General features: G+C 42.6%; 1 protein-coding gene across 2 annotated transcripts in view; it reads left to right on the plus strand.

Moving 5' to 3' along the window:
* The first annotated feature begins 1,926 nt into the window (after window positions 1-1,926).
* PLCG2 (phospholipase C gamma 2) overlaps window positions 1,927-17,124 on the plus strand; it is a 168,580-nt gene continuing 153,382 nt past the window's right edge. The window contains exons 1-2 of one of the 2 annotated variants that reach the window (XM_072634199.1): window positions 1,927-2,148; window positions 10,413-10,674. In XM_072634199.1, coding sequence (XP_072490300.1) covers window positions 10,482-10,674 — 193 coding nt within the window. In that variant the 5' untranslated portion in view covers window positions 1,927-2,148; window positions 10,413-10,481. Of the gene's footprint in view, window positions 2,149-2,620; window positions 2,709-10,412; window positions 10,675-17,124 lie in introns of those variants that run through there. The other variant, XM_072634200.1, reaches the window with a different exon arrangement.

Raw genomic sequence — 17,124 nt, forward strand, 5'->3', positions numbered from 1 at the left:
AGAGAGAGACAGAGAGAGACAGAGACAGAGACAGAGACAGAGAAAGGAACTGGGTTTTAGTGTCACATATATTTAGAGCTCTTTGACTTTCAGAGGAAAGAAATCATGTCAAGGCTTAAGGCTGAAAAGAGTTATCTAATCTAGTCCAGTACTCCCTTCTACAGATGAGGAACATGTATCAAAGAAGAACAGGACTTTCCCAAGGTTATACAAGTAATCACAACTATATCAGCTGACATTTATATAGGAATCTAAGGTTTGTAAAAGGTCTACGCACATGATCTGATTGGTGCCTCCAAATGACCTTGTGAGGGAAGTGCTGTGGAAGTATTATTATCCTTCAGTAACATAATCATCACATAAGTAGAACAGGCTACCTCTGGAGGTAGGGTGCTCTCCCTCATTGGAAGTCTTCAAGAAGAGGTTGGGTAATAACTTGGCAGCTATGCTATAGGGGAATTTGTTTTTCAAGTGTGTGTTGGGTTAGACGGCTTCTAAATTCCTTCCAATTCTAAAATTCTGAATCTTCAATTCCAATTTTACAGATGAAGAAACTGAGGGGCTAAGGTGTTGTTCCATCAACTTAGATCTTATGAGACCTCCAAAAGGCTCACTACCAGTTCAGCTCTCTCATTTTATAGTTCAGCAAACTGAGGCCCGGAGGAAGTTGGATGACTTCTTCAAATTCCTATAGGTACTACATAGCAAAATTGGGATTTCAATCCGAATCCTGATTCCAGATCTAAAAATTTCCCCCCTGCGCTAGACTTGAGCAAGGTTACTCAGCTAAGTTTGAAGACAGGGATAGTTTTGATTTCAAGTCCAAAGCTGTAGTTACTGTAGTTACCAGTTACTAGCTGTAGTAAAAGAGGAGAGATTAGAATCTTCTGTCTCCAGATCCAGGGCTCTTTACATGGCCACCCTGTCCCTTAAGGGATCCACTAAGGAGGGAAGTGGTCTAGAGGGTCCTCCCAATTTTGATATACTTTGACTCTTTGTGAGTTAGCACAGTGTTGGGACTATACATGTTATATCAAACTGAATTTTGGTTAAGGAAATGGTACTCTAAATCACTGTGAGAAGTTGGTTGTCAGTTTTATTTATCTATGTCTTTATAGAAGGGGCAGTTGGCCAACGTCAGGGGTCTTCAGATAGAGATGTAAGAGCACCTCTTAGTATCTAGGAATTGTGCTAAGCAAGGGTTGCAAAGGAAGACAAAATAAAACAAAAAGACAGTCCCTGCTTCCAAGGAGCTCACAGTTTATTGAGAGAGACCACATGCAAACAACTAGGTATAAACAAGCTACAGGACAAGTTGGGGGTGGTCTCAGAGGGAAGGCCCTAAGGTTGAGGAAAGGCTTCTTGCAGAAGATGGGACTTTAGCTGAGACTCAAGAAAGTCAGGGAAATTAGGAGGCAGAGATGAGGAAGGAGAGAGAACTCCAGGCAGTGGAAAAGCTCAGTCTGGAGATGAAGCATCCGGCCAAGGAGGCCAGTGGCATTGAGCTCGGCGGGGAAGGTAAGGTGTAAGAAGATTGGAAAGGCCCAGGAGGGGTGAGGAGGGCCATCTATCAAAAGCTTTGGGAGACAAATAGAGGATTTCATATGTGATCCTGGAGGTAACAGGGAGTCACTGGCGCCCAGAGTCTGCTTTGCAGAAACATTAGTAACCATAAAAAAGGAACTTTTGGGGGTGGGTGGGTGGGATGCCAAGGAGAACCCAGAGCCTGTGGCTGAGGGCTCCTTCTGGCTCCGCTTGGCCTTAATTCAAGGCTGGTCTGCCCGGAAGCTTCTGCAGCAGCCAACACCACCGAGCACCCCGCCCCGGGCTGGAGGAGGGAGGGCGGGTCTCCGGGGAGGCAGGGACCGGGCCGGGGCAAGGCCGGCCTGCAGGGAGGCGGGTGATCACGTGGAGGGCTGAGCTGGGAGCCTCAAGCAGAAGCAGAAGTTCAAACTGTTGAGTGAGGAAACGGCCCCTGTGGCAGGAGCCAGAGCGTCCTGGAGACCAACCGGGAAAGGGGCGGTAGCTGCAGCCACAACCCTGACGTGCAGGGGTCCTGGGGGGAGTCCTGGGCGGCAGGCTGGCCTCCCCAGCTCTGTCACTCACTCTGCACTCCTGCCCAGGGGCAGAGCACCCTGGTTACAGGTGGTGAGTTTGGCGACTGCCCCTGGGGAGGGGTTGGGTCTAGCGGAGTGTGAGCTGCCCGTCCTGGCTGGTGCCAGGAGGGCATGTTACGGATGCATGGAGGCATGCATGTGGGCATCCAAGTAGGGATGTGCGCGGAGTGGATGGGGGACTGCCGAAAGGAACGGACTCCCCCTTCCCCGTCAAGCATCCAAACTGAGTCAGGGGGTGCAGGATTTCGGGCTGTCGGTCTGGTCCCTGTGCCACCCTCCATATCTAGTGCGTGTGTCTGCTGCAGAGAAAGAGTGACTCTCGATCTGCTGCCACTCACTGCTTCACTGCCTGGACTCGGGCAGTTAGAATAAGCCGGGTATAGCTGGGTCCTGGGCACCCCCTGGGGGACAACCACTCCCTCTAGGGGCCGCAATTTGGGGGAAAGGGGGCGCGCCAGTCCTGTTGAGGCGCTACTTGCATTTCGCAAAAGAGGGGAAGGAAGCCGTGCAGCTGTGGGCTGGGTGCTGCTGGCCAGCTGCTCCCCTTCGCCTGTCCTGCTGCGAGGTGCTCCGGAGTGTGTGCGGTGGGAGGTGAGGGGCAGACATCTCGGGTCCCTCACTTTGTCTGACTTCCGTGATCCCTGGTTGGGGCTCAAGGATCACCTTCCCTTCTCTCCCCTTTAACCCTTGGACCTCCTGCGTTGGAATCTTCCAACCTCCTCTCCTGGGGTTCGCCCACCAAGGAGAGCCCCAAACACCTCGATCCATCCTGAACTCCCTGTGTGGTGCTCTCTGCTCTAGACAGACCTGTCTTCCTTTTTCTTTCACTTCTCTTTTGATTATTCCAGCTCACTTTTCTCACTGTTGTGTGTCCAAATTGTGGTCTTCCTCTCCTTTCAAAACTTGAATCTGTACTGTGTGTGGAGCATTGTCCTAGGCACTCTGGACATACAAAGTTTAGTTGCAAAGTCGAGGGAGGAGGGGCTGGAAAGCACAGCCTGTAGAGTCTGGGGCTGCCCCCTGGAGTGGTTTGATCAGGGGCTGGTGTGGACGGATCTCACTCTTCTGTGGCCGTGAAGACTCGTTAGAACAGAGGACTTGAGTTTCTACATTAGTAACACCACTTCACAGTTCGGTCCTGAGATCTCTGTAATAGGTTTCCTTTTCCTCTCTTGATGTTATAAGCAAATGAACAAACACAAAATGGTAAAGTCTTACACAGAATCTTTAACAAGGTGTAATCAAAGTAAGACACAAGGAAGGAAACTGCTTGTGTTCCAAGGACTCCTTCAGGTCCGTATGGAGCTTCGATCTCTTGGGTCTGACTGTCAGTGTCTGCGTCTCTGCTTGTCACTTGTCGGTGGGGGGAGGGGAGAAGGGAATAAGCATTTATGTATCGACTGCTATGTGTCAGGCACTCTGCTAAGCACTTTTTATAAGTATTATCTCATTTGATTTTTAAGGTGGTGCTATTATTGTCCCCACTTTACAGCTGTGAAAAAGGAGGCAGAGTTGTGAAGTGAGGTGCCCAGGGTCACACAGCTAGTAAGTGTGTGGGCTAGATTTTTAACACAGAGGTCTTTCATCTGTCCACTATGCCACCAGCTGTCTCTAGTCAATATGCAGAAAGATTTAGCTCTGCTAATTCCATTTTACATCATTTCCTAAAGTTCTTTCCATATTTCCTCATATGATTCATATTCATCATTTTTGATGGCAGAATAACATTCGGTTAAGGCCTCTGGCACTTTGGACGGGCGCTCTTTGGTGAAATTGTAGAAGGGCATGAACAGGAGTGGCATAGGATGGGGAAGGCATGTATTGTTGGAGGGAACATTCAAATTGCTGATATCACAGATCATTTTGGGTGTAATGTTCCATTATATCAGTATGCCATAATTGATTCAATCTTATTTATTCTTCAATTTTTAGACATAATGTTGTTTAAAATCTTTTTTTTTTTTTTGTTATTTCCAATGGAGCATATCTGACCGTTTTTTGTACAGCTAGGTCCATTCAGTTATTCTTGGGGTTGGGGGATTCCAAGAAATGGGATTGTTCCTGCATATTGTTCTCCAGAATGTTCGCAAGTTTTCAGTGGGGGTGAGGTGGGAGATCAGGAAATATGTATAAATAGGTTCTACCACATTAATGCTCAGAGATGTCTAAATTTCGGCTTTAGAAATAGACATTTTTTTTTCCCCGGAGGATATTATCATTTGACTTCCATAACTATATTCTGGGAGAGGAAAATACTTCAAAAACAACTTCTAGTATTAAAGTATCAGAAGTATTAAGCAACTAGAAAATCCCACCGTTTCTTCCATTTATATCTAGAGGAACTCCTTGTGTTTCATGTCTGTAGGGTTTCTTTAAAAGATGAGAGGAAGCACAGAGTAGTGGAGATATAGCACTTGTCTGGCTCCTGGCCCCTCCAAAGCTATGTGACCTTAAGACACGTAACTCTTCTGCTTTTCAGTTTCCTCATTTACAAAATGAGAATTGTAGAATCATCAATGCCAAGCTGGGAGGGCTGAGAGGTCATCTGCTTCAACCCTGTCATTTTTCAGTTGAGAAGACTGAGACCCAAACAAGAGAAGAGAAATATTCAGGAGTATATCCTTTGACCCAGCAGTACTGCTATTAGGCCCGTTTTCTAAGGTGATTAGACAAAAAGGAAAAGAACTTTTATGTTCTAAAATATTTATAGCAGCTCTCTTTGTGGTGACAAATAACTGAAAATTGAGGAGATGCCCATCTATCAGGGTTTGGCTGAACAAGCTGTAGTATATGATTGTGACAGAATACTACTGGCACTATAAGATATGATGAGCTGGTTCATTTTAGAAAAACATGAAAAGATTTCCATGTAATGATGAAAAGCAAAGTGAGCAGGACCAAGAGAACGCTGTATACGGTAACAGTAATATTGTTCAAAGAACCATTGTCAGCAACTAAGTTATTCTCAGTACTGTAAATACTCAGATCAACTATGAAGGACCTGTGAAGGAAGATGCTATCCCCTCCAGAGAAAGAATGGATAAATAGAAGTATGCATAGTATGGTTTTACACATATTTATAAGCTGCATCAAGTGGTGGCCTTCTCTACTGGGGCGGGGGGGAGCCAGGGAGGGAGGCAGTTCTGAACATAAAATGTAACAAAAATAACTAAAAGACACACTCAGGGGCTCACAGGAGTAAATGACAGATTTGAAGCCAGGTTTCTTGACTCCAAATCCCATATTCTTTGTCCTTCATCCTGTTCTTTACTGTATTCCCTATGGGACTGGGAGGAAAGTGTTTTGAAGCCTGTGGTTGTTAACCTGGCATCTGTGAATTTATTTAAGAAATATTTTGATAACTATTTCAGTAGAATTGGTTTCCCTTATAATCCTACATAATTTATTTTATGCACTTAAGGATATTTTTCTGAGAAGGGGTCCGTGGGTTTCACTAGACTGCTAAAGGGATCCATGACATTGAAAAGGTTCAGAACCCTCGCTTTAAGCATTAGAATCATGGGATTTAAAAGTGGAAGGGACTAACGCCTTTATTTTACATGTGAGAAAACAGGCCCAGATGAAGTGAATTGTCCAAGGTTTCATTGGTTGTAAGTATCAGAACAGAATTTGAATCTAAGTCCTTTGACTTCAAATCTGGCACTTTCCACTATACCGTCCTGTGAGGTGTTGTTATCATTATTGTTTCAAGAGTATGGTCTAATCTTCCGCTTGGACCATTGTCAGCTTTGCTGCTACGTATTGACACATGGTAGCAATGAACAATGAGCTTAGATAGACTTCAGGAGATAGTGGAGGATAGGAGGGCTTGGTGTGCAATGATCCATGGGATTATGAAGAATCCAACACGACTGAATTAATGGACAACATTGTCATATTATAATAGTAGAGAACAAGATCTTGTAAATTCAAATTTCTCCTCTTTTTAAAAAGACTAAAATGTTATGAAGACAGTTATTTCTTTGGAACCTTAAAAAAATCTTGCTACATAAAAGAGTCAGAGGGAATAGAACCTCAGTCTAATTTTCTTGCTATCTCTGGACAAGAGATGACAGTTAATTGCTTGTTTGTTGGGAAGAACATCTACTGTAGACTCCAAAATAAGAGGTAATGCCGAGTGCCTACAGATTTGTGTGCTTTGGATGGAGTCTGGGCTGGCTTCCTGGCAAAAACTAGAAGGAGAAGGCCTGTTCAGACTGGTTCCTCACCAAATAATGATTTGGTTTGCCATCAGACCAGACTTTGAGTATCATTAAAGAATTAGAGGGATTCCAAGGTAATCTGAACCTCATCTGCCAATTTCTGTCTGTCTTGTTTAAAAGGAGTTTTTAATGGTAGGTATTTTTATTTTCCACCTACTTCTGACACATACTTACTGTGTGACCTTGGGCAAATCACTTAAACACTTGGTGCTTTAGGAAGTTATAAATTGCAGAGAAGGTAGTGATCTCCTTAATTGAACATGGCTGTCGAGAACCAGTAGGCGAAGGTGGAGTCTACTGTTTTGTCCCTTTGCCCTAGCATGGATCTGGCTGGGGTCGGTGCTCTTTGGTAGTAATGACGATCTGAAGATCAGAGGGCAGGAAGGAATCTGGGAAAGTTTACAGGGACTAGACCTTTCAGTGTTCTTTGCACTACTTGATCTGGTTCATCCCCTCTTTGCCTTTGGATTAGAAAATGATAGAAATCTGTCATTTTTAAAAAATACTGAGTTTGCCTTGTTAACTGACAGTAACAATAAAAGTAATAATTGGTATTTTAAAACTGGTTTATACACATTTCCTCTTTTGGTTGGTATGGGCCATGGGCTACTGGAATCAGAGCACCTGGGTTCACATTTTGTTTCTGACACAACCTGAGTAGCCTCTGGCAAGCTACCTATGGTCCCTGGTTTTCAGTTTCCTCATCTGTGAAATGAAGTAATTGGACAAGACTAGTGATTCTTAACATTTTTTGGTGTGTCATGGACCTGTTTCTCAGAATAGTTTCTTAAGAGTATAAAATAAAATGTATAGGATTTCAAAGGAAACCAATTACATTGAAATATAGTCATTAAAACACTTAAACCAAGTACATGGACCCCTAACAAGCCTGGTATCCAGATAATCTTTCAGGTCTGTTCTGGATGTCAGAACTTTACAAGAATTTTGTAAAATCAAAGGTGTGTATGTGTTATTATCCCCATTTTACAGATGAAAAAACTGAGGCTCAGGTTAATTATCTTGGTCATGATGACATAGAAGAAACCTTTGGACTGTTTTACCTAGACTCCTTCTTGCTACTGTTAAACTTATCACCAGAGACATAGTTTGACATCCTTCATGTGTCAGAGAGTATTAAATCATTCTGTAGCCTCATGACTAAGACAGCCGGAGCCTTCTCTGTCTCCTTTAGTGGAGGTGACTTTTTTTATTGTTTTTGTTTTTGTTGTCGGCCTCTCTGTTGAGAGGCGTAGCTGACCTCACTTATCAAAGGGATTAAAAAAAAAAAAAGTACTGTGTAATAAGGTTATTGGCCAAACAGCGAGGAACAAGAGCCTCATATGAAACAAGGAGTAAAATAATAAATAAACTCCTACCATTTTTAGCAAAGAACCAAATGAATTAGGAGACAAGTTCCCCTCCCTACCTCGGAATTCTTTTGTTCTATACTCCTCACAGGTTGGTCTGTGGATATTCTCCCTAGGGCTTTTATCAAGGGTTTTCTTCTGAGACCTTGCTGGTGTCTGTGACTGGGAACCTAGGGAAGTGGAAGGAAGGAACCATTTGAGTTAATAAGTAGTAACTGAGTGCTCTCTATGTGAGCTCCAGAGCTGGGACTCAGAGTAATTGTGTGATGTGGTTCTTGCTCCCACAGAATTTTTCTTTCCAGTGGGAAGAGAAACATTGTACAAGGAGCAAATACTGTGATCAGGTGCCAAAGGGGCTAAGTATCAGGGAGATTGAATTAAACTAAATTAACTAATCAATAAAATAATTTAATATAATTATTAATTATAATTGTTGTAATTATAATTAGCTAATTAATAAAATAATTTGAAATAAAGTAATTAATAAAATGGAGGGCTGTGGCTTTGGGGTGATCCATAAATTTCCACAAGAACTACTTTTATGTTCTGGGAATGTTCATCCTTGGTGCCGAATGGCTTCCCTTGTAGGCTGTGACAGGTGCATCTCTTGGTTTTTCCCATTTGGAGTCTTTACTGTAACATGGGGTCTGGCTTTCTGAGCTCCCCACTTCTTGCCCTGTTTCTTCTCCAGTCCATCTTTGTTGTTTTTTTTTTTGTGATGGATTTTTACTCCCCCCTCCCTTTATAGTGGCATATTTCTATTTCTCCATGTTTCTCTCTTCTTTCTTTCTCATTTGGAAATGAACAAAGTGAACACAGATGGGATTAAATCAGTGATTACAGACAGGGGTATTCTGGTAAATGTTTAACAGCTGGATTGAGGGGTAGATGGATGTAGACACACACTTTTAGATTTAATCTGAATTATGAATACTTGTCAGGTATAGACAATTAGCAGAACAATAAATCGAGCCCTTCTTTGTGGCTTTCTGAGGTGTTAATACTCACACTGAAAATTTAACGATTTGCTTTAGAAAGGAAATGGGTTAGATTTGGCCCCAGAGTCATTTCAGTATGCTGAGGGAGAGATTAGGGACTAGACCTGTGATTTCCTTGGAACAGGGAACTCCCAGGTGAGGGGATTCGCTGTCCAAAATCAGGTCACTACTTTCTCTAGGGCACTGAGAATTTAAATGACTTACTCCTTCCTAAGTATGTGTCAGAGGTAGAATTTGAACCCAGGTCTTCTTGGCTTCAAGGCTAGCTCTAGTAGTCATTATGCCAACTTCTTTGAGGCCTGAAAAAAATTGCTCGAAGGAAAAATCCATTCAATTAATCCATCAGTCAACCAACAAACGCTTACTGGCTGCCACAATGCGCCAGCCACCGGACTAGGTGTGGAAGATACAAAGACAAAATAGAAAAGCTCCCATTGTCCCCAAGGAACTTACATTCTTCTGGGGAGACACCCCAAGTACAGTTACACATCTACACAATAATATGGGGAGGAAGACTATATTTAAGACTGAAATTTGGCTGGTTTTTGGTGAGGTTGCTTACTAGTTTTGGTGGGTCAAACAATTTCATTTTTATTGGGAACTCCCAAAGGAGAAATCTCTCTACCAATACAGATGGGCAACTCTGTTGCAACTTACACATTTAGAGAGACTTATGTGGGATTACTGAGAAGTTATGTCACTACCCAGAGGCCACAAAGCCAGTATAGAGCTGAGGCAGGTCTTACTGTCTCTGAGGGCAGTTCTCTTTCACTATGCCAAGTTGCTTTTGACAATTAAAATGAAGACACGTTAATTAATAAAGGAGAAATCCCCATGGTGACAGATTGTTGTATATCTCAATTTCCAAATACATTCTGCAGGTTTGTGATAATAAAATAATAAGTCAGTTCTTTCAGAGAGCAGTACCGCCCTTCCTGTAGGCTTGAGTGCTTTCGGTAGGCTGGTTGCTATAGAGAAGGTTTTTGAAGCATTTTCTTTTATATAATCAACCAACAAGCATTGGTTAGACACCTGTTGTATGCCACAGTTTTGGAGATTGGGGATGCAAAAACAAAAAGGGAAATGACCGTCATGCTCAAATTGTACAAATGCAAAATGATGGAAATAGCCCCTCTACCTTAGAAACAAACATAATTGTCCTAAGAAGTGGCTGGATTATAACGTTTTGTGGTTAACAGGGTTGCTTTGCTTACCCAAAGTTAGGAGATAATCTTTCTTTCATTGATGATTTTTACTGCTCCAACCAGCCTTCACTATGTTGCATTACCACCTTCTATCTCGCTGGTTAGTAACCCTTATTTACTCTGCTGAGAATTTGAACCCTGGAATCCTCCCCATCAGAGACGGTTGTCATCAGTCAAGTCAAGAAGCATTTATTTAGTGCCTGCTGAACCCTGGGTATACAAAGAAAGACAAAAGATAAGTTTCTGTTTTCAGGGAGCTCATAGTCTAATGGGGGAGACCACATACAGACAACTATATGTCCACATAAGATCTATCACAGGTTAACTGGAAATAATCAGGTATGAGGGTGAGATGTGGACTTTAGAGCCTTGGCCTTAAATCAGAGTAACCCATCTTGTCCCATTAATTTCCCACAAAATTGAGTCTGAGAAAAATTAGAGAACATAGCTTTATATAAGACAAGTCTTAGATCAATGACTATTTTCCCTCTTCTTTTTCTAGCCCATCAAAGAAGTAGCCTGGTTTCTCTTTTTCCTCATTTTGCTCGTCTTTTGAAGAGTTTTATTTAAAATGACCACCAAGATCAACTTAGACACACTTCCTGAATATGAGAAAAGTCAGATCAAGCGGACCCTGGAACTAGGAACTGTCATGACCCTGTTTAGCCTCAAGAAGTCTAACCCAGAGAGGAGGACCGTCCAGGTCATCACAGAGACCAGGCAGGTGGCCTGGAGCAAGACAGCTGACAAGATCGAAGGATTCTGTGAGTATCTGCCCAGGAGGGTGGTCAAATGGCATCTTGGAATAAGTCCCTCACTTCTTACCAGCTTTGGCTAGACAGCTTCCAGGCTCTTTGCTGTTTAGAAATGTGGCCTGAGTCAGAGAGAGAAGGAAACTCACCTTGCTGAATGCTTTTCTTTGTCCACTACGGGAGACATTTTAGTACTTTATTTGATTCTTCTAATCTGAAACAGGGGCTCATGGTAGAGGGTAAAAGTTCAGTTTGGACACCCCTACCTAATGCAAGAAACTTAAAGAATATTGGATGGCAGGCCATGTGAAATTTGGGTCAGTGAACCTTTTTCAGATGAAAGGAAGGTCTGTTTTGCTTCCTGAGTTGTAGTGCCAGTTCACATTTTCTTTAAGAAAACTTAGGTTAATGGATTTCACTTGATTGAACAAAGCAGTGACTCATAAAATGATAGGTTTACAGTCAGGATTAGAGGTCCAACTCCCCAGCGTTTTAAAGATGAAGAAACTGATGCCAAGAGAGGTGAAGTGACTGTGCTGTCATCATGTAGGTAGGACTACAGGATTGTAGGTTAAGAGCTAGAAGAGACCTTAGAGGTCATCATGTGACATTGAGACACAGTGGCAAGAGCATGGGCTCTGGAGGCCAATGATATAGGTTCAGATCCCACCTCTGATGGTAACTGCTTGTGTGACTTTGGGCAAGCCACTTAACCTTTTTGAACCTCAGTTTATCAATCTGTAAAATATGGGTGCTGGATGACTTTTGAGTTCCCTTCTTGCTCTAAGAGCTAGGATCCTAAATCCTACCCTCCCAGGTTAAGTGACTTGCCCAAGGTCACACAGGCAGAGAGTTGAGATTTGAATCCAGTCATTCCAACTCCAGTCAACATGCTTTCCACTGTACCTCTCTTCTAAAGAGACACATTTCTCAGTTTTCTTATTACAGTCCATTGTGAAAGGTTGTGAGTCCTTACCCTTAGTAGGAAGTGGAGCTTTGGGTGATGTTTTTGACCATCAGAGGTCATCCTCCTCCTCAGGCAGTACAGTGGGTGGATAGAGTGGTGGACCTGAAGTCAGCAAGTCCTGAGTGCAAATCTTCTCTCTGAAACTTACCTAGCTTTGTAACCCTGGGCAGCTCATTTAACCTTTCTGGGCCTTCGTTTTCCTCATCTGTAAAATGGCACCCACCTCACAGGGTTGTCGGAAGGATCAGATGCAGAACAATTAGATTGCATGTTAAGTGCTTTTCAAGCCTTTCAAGGACTTTCTAAATACTAGCTAGCTATCATTGTTAATACTATTACACTTGACATTTGGACTGGCAGCTGTTGTTATATTTCTGAGTGCCCTTTTGACAGGTTGCAATACTATGGGAACTAGTTTAATAGAGCAAGAGGCCTTAAGGGATTAATTCAGTCAATCAACAAGCCTTTATTAAGCATGTCTTGTGTGTCAGGGGTTTCCTTTTTATTTAGTTCCTCCTTGATGATCTGTGGGGTGCTGGGGTAGTCCCAGACATCTTAAAAGCAGAAGTTCTTTATCTTAAATGTCTGTGTGTGTGGCGGAAGGGGTTGGGGGACAGGCTGTGTGTGGTGACAGTTGATTTGCTACCTAATTTAGTTGATTTATGTCCCTGTTAGGGCATCTTATGGCCAGCTCTTAGGGCTGAGCTTCTTTGCACTGAGAGAGGCAGATGCTTGGGTAACAGACATGTGGGCCACCTCTAGGGTTGCCACAGCAACCTCTTCACCTTGGTGGTCCTCTTTCTAGCTTGCACTGTGTTTGCATGGGCTTGAGCTCACCTTCATGTCATGGTGAAGACACAGGGCAGGCCATCAACAGGAAGTCTCTTGGTTTTGGTTTTGGCTGCTATTGGCTTGCAATCTCTGGTTGCAAGGTGAGGTGTCCTGGGATCCTGGGAGGGGACATTCCGGACTGAGTAATGACTCTGGAGCCAGAGGACCAGGGTTCAAGTCCTACCTCTGACATCAACTACCCGTGTACCATTGAACAAGTCCCTTAACTGCCCTTGCCCTCAGTTTCCTCAACTGTAACAGTGAGTGGAATGGATGAGTAGTGACCCTGAGGCAGTGGTGTGCTGAGCCAATTGTAAACTCTTCAGCAGGAGTATTTATACCTTAGAAATCAGCAGATGCTACAAATCAGGCCTTGCTTTATTGTTTTGTCAATTTTTTTTATACTTAAGAAAGTGATAAAGAAATGTTAATAATGCAAATAAAACTTTAAGCAGTGTCTTGCTTCTCCTGAGAGTTAGTTCCTGAACATGTCCCAGCACACCCTGCTCTGAGTTCTTTGCCAGTGCTTAGGTCTATGAACCTGTGAAGCTGGGGTCTTCAGAAGGTGATACACTCTGTATTCTTGAAGGGTAATTATGGATACTGCTTATTATTTTATGGAAAGTTCTCTTTATTCCTATGTTCTCCAGTGTTTTTAGTAGGAATGGGTGTTGTATTTTGTCAAAAGCTTTTTCTGCATCTATTGAGATAATCATGTGGTTTTTGTTAGCTTTGTTGTTGATGTGATCGATAATGCTAATAGTTTTCCTAATATTGAACCAGCCCTGTAATCCTGGTATGAATCCTACCTGATCATAATGTATTAATCTCGTGATAAGATGCTGTATTCGTTTTGCTAAAATCTTATTTAAAATTTTTGCATCTATATTCATTAGGGAAATTGGTCTGTAATTTTCTTTCTCTGTTTTGTCTCTTCCTGGTTTGGGTATCAAAACCATATTTGTATCATAGAAAGAATTTGGGAGGACTCCTTCTTCCCCAATTTTCAAAAATAGTCTATATAGTATTGGAATTAACTGTTCTTTAAATGTTTGATAGACTTCACTTGTGAATTCATCTGGCCCTAGAGATTTTTTTACTAGGGAGTTCATTGATGGCTTGTTCAATTTCTTTTCCTGAGATGGGGTTGTTTAAGTGTTCAACTTCCTCTTCTGTTAATCTGGGCAATTTGTATTTTTTAAAATATTCATCCATCTTGTTTAGATTATCGAATTTGTGAGCATAAAGTTGGGCAAAGTAGTTTCTAATTATTGTTTTAATTTCCTCCTCATTGGAGGTGAGTTCACCCCTTGAAGGGTAATTATGCCAAGTCATCTGAGACTCATTTCATTAGGGCTTTGAGTCAGCTTTAGTACAGAAGCTCTATTGCTGAATGTAGGCCTCAGGCAAGCATTTATCGAGCACCTGGGGCATGCCAGTGTGTGAAAGCAAGGATTTCAGCCCTGGCTAAAGAAACATGAGACAATGAAGGACAGAGCCCAGGACCAGGAGTCAGGAAACCTGGGTTTGAGCCCCAGTAAATGACCCTACATGAATCTTGTAATCTCTTTGGGCTTCAGTTTCCTCATATGTAAAATGAAGTCCCTGAATTTGATGTACGCTAAGCTTCCTTCTAGTTCCGAATTTCTTAATGGGCGGTTGAGAAAAATGGAGTGGGAATTTTTTATCGGCTTGGCTAAAAATGAATCTCAGGCAGCCCAACCTGGGAAATCCAGCCAATTCTTTGAAAACAATGCTTTACAAAATTTTCTTGTTGTTTCACATTGACACCCTTCCTGTACAGTCCCTTAAACAGAACCCTACCTTGTAACAAAAAAGTATAGTTAGATCAAACAAACCAACACACAGACCATGTTTAGCAGTGCATGCCCCATTATGTACCTGTAGTCCACCACTTCCCTGCTGAGAGGAGGAAAGTAGGTTTTACTCTTAGTCCTCTGGAGTTGAGATTTTAGCACCTAAACCTGAGCGTACTGGTGGCTCTTGGAATTATTTTGTTTTCTTTCTCTAGTAATAACTCTTGGTTCCCTGTATAAGGTGGGAAATTTGGCAGGAATAGCATTATTAAAGCCACAGTTAAAAAGACTAAGAAAACTGCTCCTACATAGACTTCCCCCTTGTTTTTCTAGGGCTTTCAGATTGCTTTTGAGGCTGGTTTTCCTTCTCTGGAGTTGGGGTGCTGCACCTTGCTTTCCTGGGGCAGACTCCGGAACTTGCTACTTTCTCCATTATGAGACAAAGTATTTCTCTCCTTATGGAAGGAGAGCCACCGTTGCGTTAAGTGTGTGAGTGGGGGAGGGGAGATTTTGCTTCTGTATCTAAAACCCCACAGTTTGGGGTGGTGGGGTGGTGGAGAGGAAACATAACTTGTTGTTTTACTGCCTCTCACCTCTGTATCTGCAATAGATGGGCTCTAGCCAGGTTGACCATAAAGTGAAAATCCAAATATTGACCTCCATTTTCCATCTGATTCTCACCTGAAATGGGAGAGGTGTTACAATTCCCTGACTGTGTTCCAGCTGTGTGCCTCTTCCTCCTTCCTCCCCACCCCTCCAAAAGCTGGACCTGACAGATTAGAGCACCAGAGGCTTCTAAGGACAAGGCACAGTATTCTCTGATTGTGGGACCCGAAAGAATGGAGTGGGGCTGCCAGTTCAGCTGGCACTAATGTAAATGAACTTCCTCTGCAAACTGGCCTCCAATAGAATCAGACAGTTAAAGCTGGAAGGGACCTTAGAGGTCAATAAGTCTGATGCCTTTATCCTACAGACAAGGAGGCCCAGGCTCAAGAGAAGTTAAATGGCTTGCCCAAGGTTATAAGGCTAGGAAGTGTCAGAGGCAGGATTCAAACTCCAACTTTCTTGGTTTCAAGTCTGTCTAGCACAGACTCTAAATAATGCCTAATGACTGAGAGACTTTACCAGCCTGCCTTTGCCTTGTCCTGAGGCTCAGGTGGCCAGAGGTAACAAAGTCTTTTCTGTGCTCTGATTTTAGTCAGATGCAGTGTCTCTCATTCTCTCAGTGGATTGACACCACTTTAGTCTAGAGTCTGGCCTTCAAGTAGGAGAGGGAATTGTGGTTAAGGAGAAACAGAAGCAGGGTTTTGGTGCGTCTCATCTCCTGGACTGGATGAGACTAATACAGAAAGAAACACTGATGGACACCAATCACGAGATGACTCAGTTCATTATACGTGTCCATGTGTAACTAAGACAAGTAAACAGGTTCAGTGGGAACTTGCCAGAGCTGAGAGAACACATTTACATTTTATACAAAGCAGGTCCACAATAGTCTCTTTAGTGAGTGGGGACATTATAAATAATATTTTGTTTTTTCCCTAATTACATGTAAAAACATTTTTGAGCATTTTAAAAAAAGTTTTGAATTTCAAATTATATTCCTCTATCCTTCTCCTCTTCCCTTCATGAGATGGCAAGCAATCTGATATAGTTTGTACGTGTACAATCATGTAAAACATTTCCACATTAGTCATTTTGTGTGAGAAAACTTAAAAAAAGCAAGTGAAAGGTAGCATGCTTTGGTCTGTATTTGGTTGACATCAGGTCTTTCTCTGGATGTAGGTAGCATTTTTCCTCACAAGTTTTTGGGATTGTCTTAGATCACTGTATTGCTGAGAACAGCCAAGTCACTGGGCAATTCTTTATCGAATGGTGTTGCTGTTACTGTGTACAATGTTCTCTTGGTTCTGTTCACTTCACATCAGTTCTTCTAGGTCTGTCCAGTTTTTTTCTGAAATCATTCTGTTTGTCATTTCTTACAGCACAATAATATTACATTACAGTCTTATACCACAATTTTGTTCAGTCACATTCCTTCAATTTCCAATTCTTAATCATCACAAAAAGAGCTGCAATAAATATTTTTGTACAAATAGGTTGCTCCCCCACCTCCCCTTTTTATCTCTTTGGGATACAAACCTAGAAGTGGTAATCCTGGATCAAAGGGTATGTACAGCTTTATAGCCCTTTGGGCATGGTTCCAAATGTTCTCTGAGAGCTTTATTTGTCACAGAGAATATTAAATGATTTGTTCTTCCTGTAGCTTAGTTCAGTCTTGAGCTTTCCATGCATGCCACTGCTGATTGGGTTCATCCACGTTATATGTCTAAGCCAGGCTCCCAGATGCTAATGTTAGTTGAGGGTCATAATGAATAGATCATCAACATCTGTGGATAACCTGAACTTTTCCCCCTTCCTTTCCCTAGGCTGCAATCCTTTTTTGCTCAAAGGTATCAGTTCCTTACACCCTGTAGCAGTTTTGGCTGCAGGTTCTACAACTCATGTCCCATTCCCCTGTCACCAGAAATCTAAGCACCCCGCACCTTATCCTTCCAACCCCCACCTTCCCAGGACAGACTTGGAAAGGAAGTATTTGTGTCAGACAGTGATGAGACAGTGTGTGTAAATAGAGGCACCATGGGACAGTGGAGACCCCCTGGGTTGGATTCCAGCACTGTCCCTTCCTCTCTGAGTGAACTTGGGTAAGTTTTTAAATTTTCCTGGATCTCAGTTTCCTCGTCTGCAAAATGAAGAGTCAGACTAGATGACATCAGAGTTCCTTTCCAGCTCTGGCGCTGCTGTCTTTTAAGTTCCTGAGAGCATGATCTAGTGGTATTTGTGAAA

The sequence above is a fragment of the Notamacropus eugenii genome, chromosome 1, assembly GCF_028372415.1.
Source record: "Notamacropus eugenii isolate mMacEug1 chromosome 1, mMacEug1.pri_v2, whole genome shotgun sequence".
NCBI lineage: Eukaryota > Metazoa > Chordata > Mammalia > Diprotodontia > Macropodidae > Notamacropus > Notamacropus eugenii.